This window comes from Ammospiza nelsoni, chromosome 2, assembly GCF_027579445.1.
Source record: "Ammospiza nelsoni isolate bAmmNel1 chromosome 2, bAmmNel1.pri, whole genome shotgun sequence".
Taxonomy (NCBI): domain Eukaryota; kingdom Metazoa; phylum Chordata; class Aves; order Passeriformes; family Passerellidae; genus Ammospiza; species Ammospiza nelsoni.
Window position 1 is genome coordinate 20,481,568 of NC_080634.1, and position 13,722 is coordinate 20,495,289.

Here is a 13,722-nt window from a genome sequence, read left to right on the forward strand (position 1 = left end):
TACACTGGAATCTGCTTTTGAATTCCTTTTATAGAGACCTGTCTTAGTAGTAGCTTAGCTTGGCCACTAATCTTTGCCTTAGGTTGAAATAAGAAAAGGAACAAGTTTGCATTCTTCCAGGATGTAGGTTTTCTTGTGTAGCAAGTCATGTGTCTGTTTTAGAGAGCCTTTCCATTTACTAATGCTGCAATTATTGAATACACCCTTTTCTTCAACACTCTGAAACTTGTAAGCAGGAATTCATATTATGAATGCACAGATGTTGCAGGAGGGAAGATTAGCATTCATTTCTTGTGCTGAAAAGCACCATGCGTTTTATCTCATCATCCCTAAGCGGAAAGCAGGTGTGTTCTTATTTCTTGGTTCATTTCTGCAGCATTTGACTTCTTTTTCTGACAACACATGGTATCAGTTCAGGGGAATGCGTAAAAATTTGCTGGTACATTTTCTGAAGTACTGTCTGTACCTATTGGCTAGGGTGGATGACTAGAGTCCCTAATTGCACAGAGAGCAATTTTCAGCAGTTAATTCCATGTGCAGTTCTCTAGGTTACTGGTGCAATACTTTGTCCTTTTTGGTTGGAAAGCAGATCTCCTCTGAGTTTGGCATGTGACAACCTCACCAGGTGGGTTCAGGCTTTGGTGGTGTCCCAGCCAGGCTACAGCAGAGCCCAGCCAGTTCGGGAGGCTGCACTTGCTCTGAGTGCTGCAAAACAGCTCCCTCACAGTGCAGATGCTTCTTAGCAAGAGGCACAGTAGGAGTTGATGGAGAAAGCAATATCAAAACAATAATTAGCCCTGTTTATTCTCTTATTATGCAAGAAGGTCATTAAAAGTATTGAGATCCTGGTGAGACATGTTGTTAGAAATAGATAAATATAATTTTAGGTTGATGTTTGTGTTTGTAAGTACCTCTACTGTGGTGTCAGCAAAAGCATTATTATGTTTTTTTATATTACCTTTTCCTTTTTTTCCTTAAGGATGCTGATATTCTGGACATAGAAAGCAAACACTTTGAAGATTTAGAATTTCAGCAGCTTGAACACGAAAGCAGGTTAGATGAAGAGAAGGAAAATCTGACACAACAGCTCCTGCATGAAGTCGCTGAATATCAGCGCAGCATTGTCAGTAGAAAGGTAACAACATCAACACTCGATTAATTTGTTCTTTGTTGTTGAGCATAAGGGCAAGGAAAGGGATCTACAACCTGCCTATCTGCAAGAAATAATGCAAAACATTCCACTTTGAACGAGTTTTTGAAGCAGAGAATGGCCCAGTGGCATCCCACATAGATCAAATAATATCCTTATCCAAGAAGAAAGAAATAAGTAACATTTCATGCCCTGTTTACATATTTCATATGAAAATCAAAGCCCTTAATTTGCTCAAAAAAAGCACCAAAGCTTTGGTTTTTTTCTTTTTTCCTCTTTAAGAAAGGAGATTTGTACTCTCTGGACAAAACTGCAGTAATTTTAGGCTTGTTAATGATTTTTCTGTTAAATGGTTTTGTTAAAATAATAGTAGAACACCAGATTAAGAAAAGACAGTCATTTTAAAAATCAGTTTGAAAGGTATTATCTCAATCAATTCATACCACTTTTTTCAGAAATCACAGGTTGGATCAATAACCAGTTCTGTTCAGTATATGGATGCTTGTCACTATATTATCAAAGAATACATGCAATTATTCCTTTGTCTCTTGAATAAGTTTTCTCTTTACTGTCTAATTCTTATTTATCTCCTTCAGAGCAGTGAGCTGTCTTGTACAAACTTATTTTCCTGCTGCTTAGCCATGCATATGAAGTGAACTTTCATGAGCAGGATTTTTGCTGCAGGTTGTCTTGAGATTTGAAAATAAATAATGTAAATTGTGATTTTCTTATATTAGGAAAAGGTTTCTGCTCTCAAAAAACAAGCCAATCATATTGTCCAACAAGCACAAAGAGAACAAGATCATTTTGTAAAAGAGAAAAACAACTTAATTATGATGCTGCAAAGGGTAAGTATTTTTTGTCTTTCAAACATTTTTGGCAATAAAAGAGCTTTTCATAGAATAAAAGAATGTAGAGCAGAAGAACATCAGTTGTGCAAAAGACAGCAAGTTGGTAATAATGTGACAGACATTCACCTTCAAAAAAAAAAGGAAATCTTTTGCAGTCAGTCAGCAGGTGTTCTTAAGAGAAACACTGCTGGTATTTGATAATCAAGAGTGTTTTAGAGGTGCCCTCTTTCCCAAGGATTCAAGCAGAGGCACCCGCCCACATGCTAAAGCTGGAAGCCTGTGTTCCCTTTGTGGCTAGTGGGACTCTGCACAGAGTGCTCAGATTTTGGCTTTAATAGCCCCTGTGAGGCCATGAGATGAGCTACTGCTCATCAGCTAATGTCTGGTTAATAAGAAGCTGTCATGAACCCTTCATGTCCATTTTATATTTTGCTTTTAATCATGAGAGAAACTATGTTTAGCTCACTAAGCAGAATCATCATTTTCAAAACGTTGAAGGAGCACTTACCTGGTTTGGCTGTAGTTGTTAAATAAAGCATTTTATTTGTTTGTTGTTCTGTACCTCCAATTTTGTTCAGTTCTGTTCTAAAAGGATGAAGCTGAAGCTCTGCTATGTGCTATGTAGTTTCAGTCTTGTATCCCAGTGTGCTTCTTCACATAGTAAAGGAAATGGCTAACATTTATTTTCACTACTTGGCTTTTGTTATTTAATATAAAATGTCTGGTTTTAACAGGAAAAAGAAAATCTCTGTAATCTGGAAAAGAAATATTCCACACTTTCTGGAGAAAAAGGATTTCCTGTCAGTCCCAATAGTCTGAAAGAGGTAAAGAGCTTCTCTGCTTTTGACGTTACCATAACTAACTTTTAATAATGCCTCATACAAAAGCACTTCAGTATGTAGTATTGAGTGAAGTCCTAGTCATCAAATCTTTGCAAAATAATTTCATACCATTTTTTAAACTTATTCGTAGAAGGCTAGATTCACTAGTGAGCAAAAATAGCTTCTCTTGACATTCTTCCAAATGTAACTGGTATCGTTTTAATCTCTTGCTGTGGAGAAATTATTGGTTTTATGTGTGTGGAGTGTGCGTGTATGTCTAATTTTCTCAAAATAGACAATCAAACCTCATTGAAGTAAAGAAGAATTAGATCTGGGAATAACTGTTCAAGTACAAATACAATTTGGTCTTATTTTTGCACTGTAGATTTTATTATTGCCTCGCTTCCTCATTCTAAGACCCTTTACTAAAGCATGACAAATGTACATTTTGTTCTTTTTAAAAAGCATTGATTTGAAGACTTCAAGCTATTGTGGTTCTAAGATATGTATTGAGCTATTTATTTCACTTTTTTTGAACAGTTAAAGGAAGCAGAAAATTTAGCATTTAAAATACACTGACAGGCATATGTGGCTGCTTCATTAACTTCTTCTTAAGAGTTCTGACTGAACTTGCTGGATCTGCTTGTCTTGAAGCCCTGACCAAGGTCTGCCACATATAAGGATGATGTAGGTGCCACTCTGGGAAGTTGGGCTCTCGAAGTCTAAAGCAACCACAACCTTTCAGTACCTGGGAACTGGGGTCTTGCTTTTATGATCTCCAAGTTCCCAGTGTGCAATTTCACTTGTCAGTGGGATTGAGCACCCTTCCTTTCTTGCTTAGATTTTCAGCGTCCTAGGTTGTGTTCTGACCTGGACATCTGTCCTCCCACCAGAACATCTGGCAAGTCTAAGTTTCATTTTTTTCCTTTTGAGATGGATCTGCCCATTCTCTCACTAGAGAGTGGGTGCTGTCTGGTTGGTTTTTCTCACACACAGTTCTCACACACAGTTTACTCACATACTTCAAACTGCAACTACATTAAGTGAGGCTACACTCTTTTTAAAAAGAAATGGATAATTTAATGGTGTCAGTCTGATCACCGCAGTGAAGTCAGTCAGGACTTACTCCAAGGCAAATAAGAGAAGGAACAGCAAGAGTTATCGGTTTCATTCTCAGTGTTTCCATAGGCTCTGTCCTACAAAAAAACACCTTTGCCAGATGTCATGTTTGTCTTGGTCCAGTTTAATTCTTCTCTGACTGCGCTGGCACTTTGGAAAATCAGGCACCAAAGACAGGCTTACAGAGACTGCTGAAACAGCAGTTCATTTCACCATAGGGTTGCTATGCATCAGTTGAGTCTGTGGTCCAATGTTTGCCAGCCCTCTTCACTAAAGCACACATTTGCCTCTGCCATCCATTGTGAGCTGGCTCACAGCCTGCACAGCAAGAGTAACGCTGCCTTAGGTAAAGAAGCAGGGTGCTTATCCCACTACTTAAATAAGCAAGGAAAATTAATGCTGTTTAAAAGTTCAGCATTGAAAAAATTACTTGGATGACTAATCTGACTTGAAACCATTTATTTAATTAAATGTAGCAGGGGTCTGAGCTAGTGCAAAGTGCAGTCATTTGTTCCTTACTTAGTTTTTTATTCCCCTTCTAAATCCTCACTGGCATTGTGAGTCAGAACTGAATGCTCTTCATATAAAGGTGAAAGTGTTTATATCTTTATAATTAACACAATATTGCATTGCAGAATTGCTGAGTTTTGCTTACTGATAAACTGCCACTACAAGATGGTTAAGCAATTTTTTGTTAATTCATTCTGGATTCTATTTTACTGTACTGTAGTCATATGCTTTGAGAGATAAACTTTAGTATCTTAGCCAGTTTCCTCAATTAAAGGCTCATCAAATAATATGAGAGTTAAGATTTGCCTCCTATTTGTAGAGTGCTTTGTTCACTGTATGATACATAATTTTACAGGATTGTCTTCTATGACTGAACTAACTGATATCATACATTGAAAATTATGCTCATAGATAATCTTGATATTACTTTTCAAGTTGTCTTCTATGATCATTGGTAAATTTAGGCATTTCTAAAAAGAAGTAGTAGTATAGCAGTCTGTGCCTTCTCTTACAGAATTTCCGAAGTATATGTTGGTGCAGTAATAGAAACACAGCCCTTGCCAGACACTATCAGTGTGAAAGCAGCTTTACATCTTGATTTAAAAATAATCATATTTCTAGCTCTCCTTTATGGCATTGCTTCAAGAGTGATTTACTCTTACTTTTGTATAGCCTTGTTTTCTATGGATTAGAAATTAGGACATTTTACTTTTTAAAACCTGGTATCCTATGCACAATGGATTAGAATCCATATTTTACTTTTTAAAAAACATTTGTGCAGTTAACACCGAAATACATGCAATAACCACATTTCGCCCTCATATCTTAAATCTGCTTGCATAAATCTCAGCAGGTAGCAGCACACTGATGTTCATGCCATGCCTCAGTCTATCACTTTCTGTATGACTGCTTAATTAAAAAAAAAAAAAAATAAAAGCAAATAGTGATGGCTGCGGGATAACACTAACAGCATCTTACCTGGTTCTTCTGGTAACAAAAGTTAGAAGTGTCTTCCAGGCAATGCAAATGGAAGATGTGTTAGTGTAATTTCTGAGAACAGCTTGTCCTTATAGAAGTTCTTCTCAATTCTGTTAGTAATTTGATTTACTCAAATTAGCCTAATATTTAGGCAAGAAACAAATCAGGTTATTTAATCAGAAACAAAAAAAATTAAGATCTCAGAATAAGATTTATTCTTCCATTTTACCCAGTCTGCTTTCCTGAGAAAGAGCTATATAATTTCTAAACGGTATTTGCCTTTTAGTAAAATCTTTTGGACACTTAATGTTCATTTGCATTTTGATTAGACAAATGTTTCTGGAATTAAATTAAGAACAATTTTCAGAATCCAAGTATTTAACATTCAAAAATCTTGATGCTAATTTTATTTTATTTATGATTAAGTATTTCAATGATAACAAAGATTTGGCTGAATCACTCTAAACTAACTTTCATTTTACTGGGAACATTAATACTCTTGCATGTCTTTATTGGCTTTTGCTGCTTTTAATTTCTGAATTCCTCCTTTTAGGGCTATATCTGTGTAAGTGAAATTAGTGAGCTGTATGGCAATTCCACGAATATATCCCCTTCCACTCAGACCCCCTCAGATGTTGAAGCAGTTGCCACTGAGCCTTCCACGGCTGTGCTGACGAGCCAGCCACAAAATAAAGAGGTTTGTTTGAGAGACATTTCCCTTTGTTTGCATTGTTCTTTCATGGCTGCCTTTTTTTTTTTTTTTTTTTTTTTGGTAATTCAACATGTAACAAACTGACCCTAAAGCAAACTGCCTCTGCAAGTTACCAAGTTAGATAACAGGTTAATAGTAAAGCTGAATGACTGCTCCAGCTTTAAGGTGTCTTTGATGAGGTAGATGGGACCCTGAAGGCCAAAAAACATGAACTCTTATGACCCAAGCAGCACTAAGCAACAAACTTTGCCTGCCCAACACTACAATGTATTGCACCTTTGGGAAACCATCTGTGGACAAGCTTATGACAACTTGATTAGTGGTGTTCAGGTGTTCATTTTGTTTTGTAGCTTCTTTTTCTTTTCCCCCTGTAAGGTGGTAGAAGACTATCTTGAATAGTTGTGGGAGATTAATAGCTTCTACCCATCTTAGCTATTCCATGGAGTCTGTCCAGTCTGTTTTGTAGCTTACTTTCTCTTCCTCATTCTTTGTGAAATTTTAAACAAATCCCCTTTTAAAGGAATGGAATAACCTTATAATTGTAAACCCACTTACTTTTGCATTGCAAAACGTCAGAAACTGATTTAGAATTTGGCATTTGTTTGCTGCTTCTGGTAGCTCAGTATACCATGACAGGATGCATGCTTGCATCCTTCCTGCTAAACACTCCAACAAACACAGTGCTAAAACTGCAGCTTTTATGTGCCATATCTTTTGAAAAATTCCAAAAAGAAAACTCTGTGTGTAATTTCTCTTTTTTCTATAAAGCTAAGATCACCTCTCTGTTCTGGATTTGTATTTCCTCACTCTCTTTCTCCTCGCTCTATTGCTCAACTTCCATCAGTCCATTGGCCTGAGGTCATGGCTACTCATGTAGATCCTATTCCTTTATCTGATACACCTCCACCTCTGCCAGCTAAGAAACACTGCAGGGAACAACAGGTAACAGATTCAAAGCTGATAAATTGTGATTATTTTGTTTTGTTTGCTTTTGATATGATGGCCACAAATTTGATTTATACATGAGAACTTTAGTGTGATACTCTAAGTTGACGGACTGCTCATTTAAAAATTAACATGATCTATTATAGAATGTGTCTGAAAAAAATTCACCTTATAATGCAGAGGCAAATATTAATATTCAGGACTCATTGTAACTTTCAGAGGACTTGCAGCAATAATGTATGTGTGAAATCCTAAATTAATTTTTCATATACATTTGAACAATGCCTTTCAAAAGTCGTATTGTTTTTAAGCCACCAATTAATTAGAATAACTTCTAAGGAAAAGTTTTCCTTTATAATTGGGTTCCACTTGTACACTAGACTTGAATATTTAACACAAAAGAAAAGGTACAGGGACATGTACATACAATGTGCACATGAATTTAACACATTTTTAAAATCAGTATGATTTTTATGTGATGGAAAGCACTGTGAAGTCGGAGATGCTCTGTATGTTAGATTTTGTTTTTTCCAGACTATCAGTATTGTCCGTATAGAGTATAACTGAGCAAGTGCATCAATTCTTTTTATCAAAACTGTAACAAATTCCCCATTAAGCATTTCAGAAACCTGGAGGAGCGCAAGAAGCAGCACAGGGAGGGCACGTACCTGAGCGATACTCTGCCCCGCAAGAAAACAACCCCATCCATGTCTCCCCACTTCAACAGCGCCACGCTGGGACGCAACATTGCAAACAAAGTACGTGCCTGCTGCTATTTACAGCCTTCCAGCCTCTGCAGGAAATCCTGCATTGGGTTACAGGGAAGGCTGCGTAGCGCCCTAAGCATTATGTAACCCCCCAAAATTCACACCTGAAGTTGACTATGAGATGACTTGAGGATCATTAACAAATGGGGATGTATGTGAAAGCATCTGTACTTTCGGCCATTCTTCTGACTTCTGGAAATGCTGAGCTGTAGAACATTAATCATAAATACACAATTTCTATATCAAGGATTATATTTTTTGACTGGTTTAAATTGATTCTAGAGACACAACTTGTTGTTTTCTTTCCTACTGAAGGCCTCTAAATGGTAAAGATAAAGTTATATATAAAGGAGAAATACTCTTTATTTTTGATGTGGTCAGTCAGCAAACAGCAGGAGGGTGGAGGTACTGCTTTGAAAACATTTTGGCCTAATAGACACTGTACACAGCTGGCTGATTGATATGACATGACACTAATATCCATGAAAAAGCACATTATTTTGCCATTGCTGATTAAAAAAAAAAAATAATCTTGAAATACAATTTTAAGCACATATTTACAAAATTTCCTGCAGGGACATTTACCATTAGGACAGAGCAACAGCTGTGGCAGCGTACTTCCTCACTGCCTGGCAACCATGACCAAAGAGTCGGAGTCAAGAAGGATGCACAAAGGTAAGACCTTTTAATTGTTGCATTTCTTTTTAAAATTAGTGTTTCATTTTTCAAAAATAAGCCTGAAACTAGTGTTGCTATGACCAACAGGTCTGCAAAATAAAAGTTTACTTCTTGGTGACAAAAACAAGCTCCAAATGTAACTCATTTTTTTTATATTGGCATAGTAAGAGGTTAATATTATGATGTAGGTACATGTGTAGTTTTTAAGTGCATGGTCACCAAATATAATCTCGTAAAAAAGAAAACTATATTGAAAATACACATTATGTTAGCTGGGTAATTTCTGCAAGTGATTTTGAAGCACTATATTACATTCTTTCTTATTCTTCCCTTTTTTTTTAATGTTGGGATCTTAAAAATTGTTTTTCACAGGCACATGTTTTTGTCTGGATAAATTCCGCAGAGAGAGATAACTTTGAGAAGCTGTGACTGTGATATTATAAGTGGTCTTAAATATTTAGGCTACAAAACACAAAGGGAGAGAGCTGTTCTGTTGTTGATAGATGGCTGGGTTTGTTAATAGGAACTCAGCAATTCTGGATCCAAAAAAAACTACACCTCTGAAACATGATCTTGTAGGCTATGGGATTCTGTGTCTGCTGTGTGTTGACTTGAGTTGGTACATACATTTTTTTTGCTTTACTGAGACATATCATTCATAAGTATCCCATCTTCAAAAAGAGGCACTCCTTGGTGCCATCTGTCAGTTTATTTTCTTTCCAGCATCTGCATCACCATTGTCGATACCAGTGCAAGAGGTCCTTGTGTAGAGCTACACTAACTGAGCCTGAGCTGAGCTAGATCCATCTCATTGTTACAGGACTTGTCAGAGCTTGCAGCTGTTAAAGGTCGCAGTGACTGAGGTCAGTCATATGCACAAAGATGACTCAACACAGGGATGGAACAAGCAAGCTGGAAAAGGATCATGACATGCTCCTTTCCAGAGCTGATCCTGTTGTGATTTGTTGGTTTTGAGCTTTAGCAATGCAGCAGGCCTTACAGAAACCTGCAGTGTTGTGGCTAACTTATCTTTACATATTTCAGGTGCAATAAAAAAGGAGCTTCATGCTCGGCTTGGAAAGTGTCTTCGATGTAATGTGTGTGTGAAGGTGGAATAGCTGGCAATTATGTTCAAAGTCATCATTGCGATGTTATTTCAGTCTGAAAATCAAGAGGGATGTTTTGGCTAAACTCTAACAAGAGATCAAGTATTTAAAATTGGAAATACTTCTGTAAAATCAAGTCAGACTGCTATGTCAGCAGTCCTGTAGATCAGGTAGATCAGGTTTGCCTTTTCAGGATAACTGAATACTTTTCAGAAGATATGCTGACAAATCAATAGAACTTTGTAAATGTATAGAGACTGATTATAGTGATAAATATGAGCTCTCTAATCTTCCTGCTCCAAAAGTTAGTTGTTCACCTAAAAAAAGGTGATGAATAGATAAAAAGTGTTCTCTACCTGTCATGTGTAGTGAGTTGTGTTTCTTTCCACAATTGACAGGTCTTTCACTCCATCAGTTTTCACTCTGTCAGTTTTCCAAGGTGATCTATTGCAAACAACATGGGTGTCTTGGCTTCCTGATACCTTGGGTATAGAGCTGCATCCAGTGCACTGGAACTGGGTTCAGTGGGAAGACAGGGTCTCACACGACAAATGCCACTTTATCCACTCAGTCTGGAGCCCTGGCTATCAAGCAGTGACCCACACACTGCTATCCAAAGAGGATGATGTGCTCCAGATGTGGTGTTAGTACCTTCCTGTGCTCCTTAGAGCTCAACAGCATCGAGCAAATTTCTAGACCAGATGTTCTGGTGTGTGCATGTAGATCTGAAAACAAGTATATTCAAGGCTGGCTGGAGGCAGTAGCAGCTCAGCTGGTTTAAAGATATTATCCGAGTGTTATCACAAAACTAGTCGTGGTCCAAAGTGAGTTTTCTCCAATATGCTTTCTCTGGTTTTTCTTATTTCAGTCCAAGAAGATAACTGTAAAATTCTGAGCTGAAAAAAAAGGACAGTTAAAAGTGAAATCAGGAAATTAAGAACAGCCTCTTGGGTTTTAACATGGAGTTCATTCTCATTTTCTTTATGCAGGAACAAGCAATATCTATGAATAAATTTTAGGCTGGATGCAGTAATAAATATTTTCATGGATTTCAAAGTAATAAACAGTCCTTATTCTAGGATTACCAAACCATGTTCAGTCATAGGAGTTCAAGAATTGTTACTGAAAGAAACAGTCACAGTCAGTAATCACAGCCTGAGTTAAGGGCAACTTAAATGTTTTACAGGACACATATTTGTTGTAAATCATTAGTGGAAAAGGTATTTCTTAGCAGTCATTCATGAGGTATTTTTGACAGACTGTATTTATAAACTGACCTCCTGTGGACATGTCTTTGTAACCAAACCATATGCAAAAACAGAATGAAGAAACTGCTGTTTGGTACCAACTCGAGACCTCACCCTGCACAGGTGGATGCCTGGAGCTCCCAGGGAGTGCTGCGTGCCAGAAGCTTGCACAAGGAGGGAGGGTTAGCCAGTGCAGTCCCCCTGACTGTAGGATGGACTCCAGAAGGAAAGAAGAAATGGTTAGCTGGGAGTTAAGGTGTAAGACCAGACACAGTGCTGGGAACAAAGCTGTCGGGACAGAGAACTTACGTACCAATAAGATGATTATTTGTGTCCTTTCTAAGCTCTGTATTAAAAAAAAAATATACTGCAAGCAAGGGATATTTGTACAAACAATCTAGAAACTTTTTAAAGGAGTCAGCCTTTTTTGTTTGTTTTTCAGTCTTTTTCTTGTCAAAATCAGGAAAAAACAGAAGAGGTATGAAAATATCCCCTTCCCTGGCTGTATTCTTCATGTGATATTTTTGCAAAAGTACCAGTTGCATCAGCACTATCAAGCAGTTCCTAGACTCTTGAAAAACTTGTAAATAATTGTTAAATAATGACAGCATTTCAAAAATTCTTTTTTCCTGCTGTCAAATAACCTGCCACAACAAAAACTTCTGACTCATGCTAATATCTGCAGAGCTATGGCGCTGCACAGGCCTAATTTTTTGCTTCTTTGCTCATAGCCACACAAGTAGAGCAGAAAATTCAAAAATCTTTGCAGCTCTGTGAGTGACAGTGACAAGGTAGACAGACTTGAGCTTCCTACTTTGGCATGTTTCCAGACAACAAATGTATCTTGACATGTTAATGTCAGTCTTTACAAATGGGAAGAAAAAAAAGAGAAAGAAGAAAGAATACGAATAAAAGAAAAATAAAAGAAAAATGTAATGGGATCATTTTCATAAAATACTAGTGGGTTTTTTACATACTTGACAGTGCAACTTTTAATAACAGCTTTCACTTTTAGTTCTACCCTCACTATAATTTTGTGGTGTATATTTGGAGTTTGTAATTCTGCAGTAACTTCTTTGGAGTATTTTTCTTTGATGACATGGCTTTATGGGTTTTTGCAATATTTTTCTCAACGGTATGGCTGTTAACATTGTTAAGGTTAACACTGTTTACAGGTTTGCTGCAGAGCAGTGGAACTCTGTAGTAAAACCAATGCAACAACAAATATTTTCGCTCTGGTATCAGGTTAGACTTCACTGATAAAATCTTAGCTTGTGGGAAATTTTAGTTAAGTACTGGATCTTACATGGAGTCAAATATTTTTAAGTGCATGTTGAGTGAATAGGCACCTGAGCAGCTATAAATTCCTTAAACAACAGACTGTAGCTGCCTAGTATGTGCATGTGGCTGTAATGGAGGTAGGTCAGTTGTGAAGCCTTGTGGTGCTGGTTCACAGCTGATCCTCGGCTTTGAGGTTCGTGCTGCTTACAGCATGAAGATAAAAGATGAACACTGAATTATGCTTTGTTTCTGTGAATGCATCTCATTTTGCAACCTAAGAAATGTTGATTTCTTCCACTGTTTAGTTATATTTGCATGATTGCATAAATTTGACTAATAAATGTCTTCTTCAAAAATGGGTTCTTTATCTTAAGCGGTAGAGTGTTTGTAGCATTGCTATGCTGCTCTATGTCTTTTAGACGGGTTTATTTTGCAGTGAAATATAAAATACGGAATTAAAATTTCTGAGTAGGCAAGGATTTGTAGAGGGCTCATCAGAAAAACATGCATTTTAATTAAATTTTTCAGTAATTTATTTTTTTCTCTCTTTCATTAATGAATCATTGATAACCATTTCACAGGAGCAATTAGTCATTCCAAAGGTTCACGTATGAAAGGTAATTGCTTATCTGCAATAACAGAAGCATTTGCCAAAATAAGGGGGAAAAAGCAAACCACATATGTGAATCAGTAACACCTGTGTTGTGTGATGTTATTATTTATGACTGCTGAGGTGTATTTGTGTCCCTTTTGTCTCTTTTACTAATCAATGCAACTGAATTTTTGATTTAAATTCAGCGTTCTTTTAAATGGCAAGTGAGTCTTATTAGTTTCCTTAGAAACCAGCTTTAACTATCTCCAAGAAAGCCTTGTATGGTACAGAGGGAAGTGAGGAGAAAACTACCTTGGAAATGCTTGTAGGGCACAGTTTCTTCAATGACATGCTTTAATTATTCAGCTGAAGACACACTTTTCAGATAGCTGCAGTTGTTGGCTCTCTGAACTGGGACTCTCCCAGCTCTGGCTTGGCAAAAAATACCAGAGAGTAACTTGGTATGCACAGATAGGCAATGAGAATGAGGCAGAAGAACACTGCACTTTAAGCATGCCTTCATGATTTCATGCATCAGTGTCTTAATGGTGTCTAGTAAAAATTTGTATCTGGACCTTGCTGCATTTGTACATTTGTCTGCATTTTTCCCATGTCTGTTTATCTTAAATATGTGGAATGTCAGTGGCTGCCTTCCTGTAAGAATGTGAGGTTTTTGTGTAGTCTGTCAATCCTTCTTAATCTCCAGCTCTGCCAGCAGCTCAGAATTTGGGTCAGAAATGTGCAGACAATATTACAAACCTAACGATCACAACTATTAGAAAGTCTCACTACTTGCATTCATTGAAGGAAAAAATGAGCAGTGCAGTTGCATTTGTAATCAATAGATGAAACAATCTTAAAGGGCACTGTAAAATACTTCAGCAGTTAAAATGACAACTCTTCCTCATCAGGCAAGCTCAACAACCTCTCTCAAAGTCTGCATTACTTTAAAGAGCAATGGAGAC

At 37.1% G+C, this 13,722-nt stretch overlaps 1 protein-coding gene across 7 annotated transcripts in view; it reads left to right on the top strand.

Annotated features, from left to right (window-relative positions):
* The window catches only part of PHLDB2 (pleckstrin homology like domain family B member 2), a 63,865-nt gene that overhangs the window by 39,030 nt on the left and 11,113 nt on the right, over positions 1–13,722 (top strand). For 5 of the 7 annotated variants that reach the window (XM_059493036.1, XM_059493064.1, XM_059493055.1 and 2 more), the window contains 6 exons: positions 980–1,135; positions 1,888–1,998; positions 2,736–2,825; positions 5,983–6,126; positions 7,704–7,844; positions 8,429–8,528. In XM_059493036.1, coding sequence (XP_059349019.1) covers positions 980–1,135; positions 1,888–1,998; positions 2,736–2,825; positions 5,983–6,126; positions 7,704–7,844; positions 8,429–8,528 — 742 coding nt within the window. The remainder of the gene's footprint in view (positions 1–979; positions 1,136–1,887; positions 1,999–2,735; positions 2,826–5,982; positions 6,127–7,703; positions 7,845–8,428; positions 8,529–13,722) is intronic. The other 2 variants (XM_059493071.1, XM_059493078.1) reach the window with 2 other exon arrangements.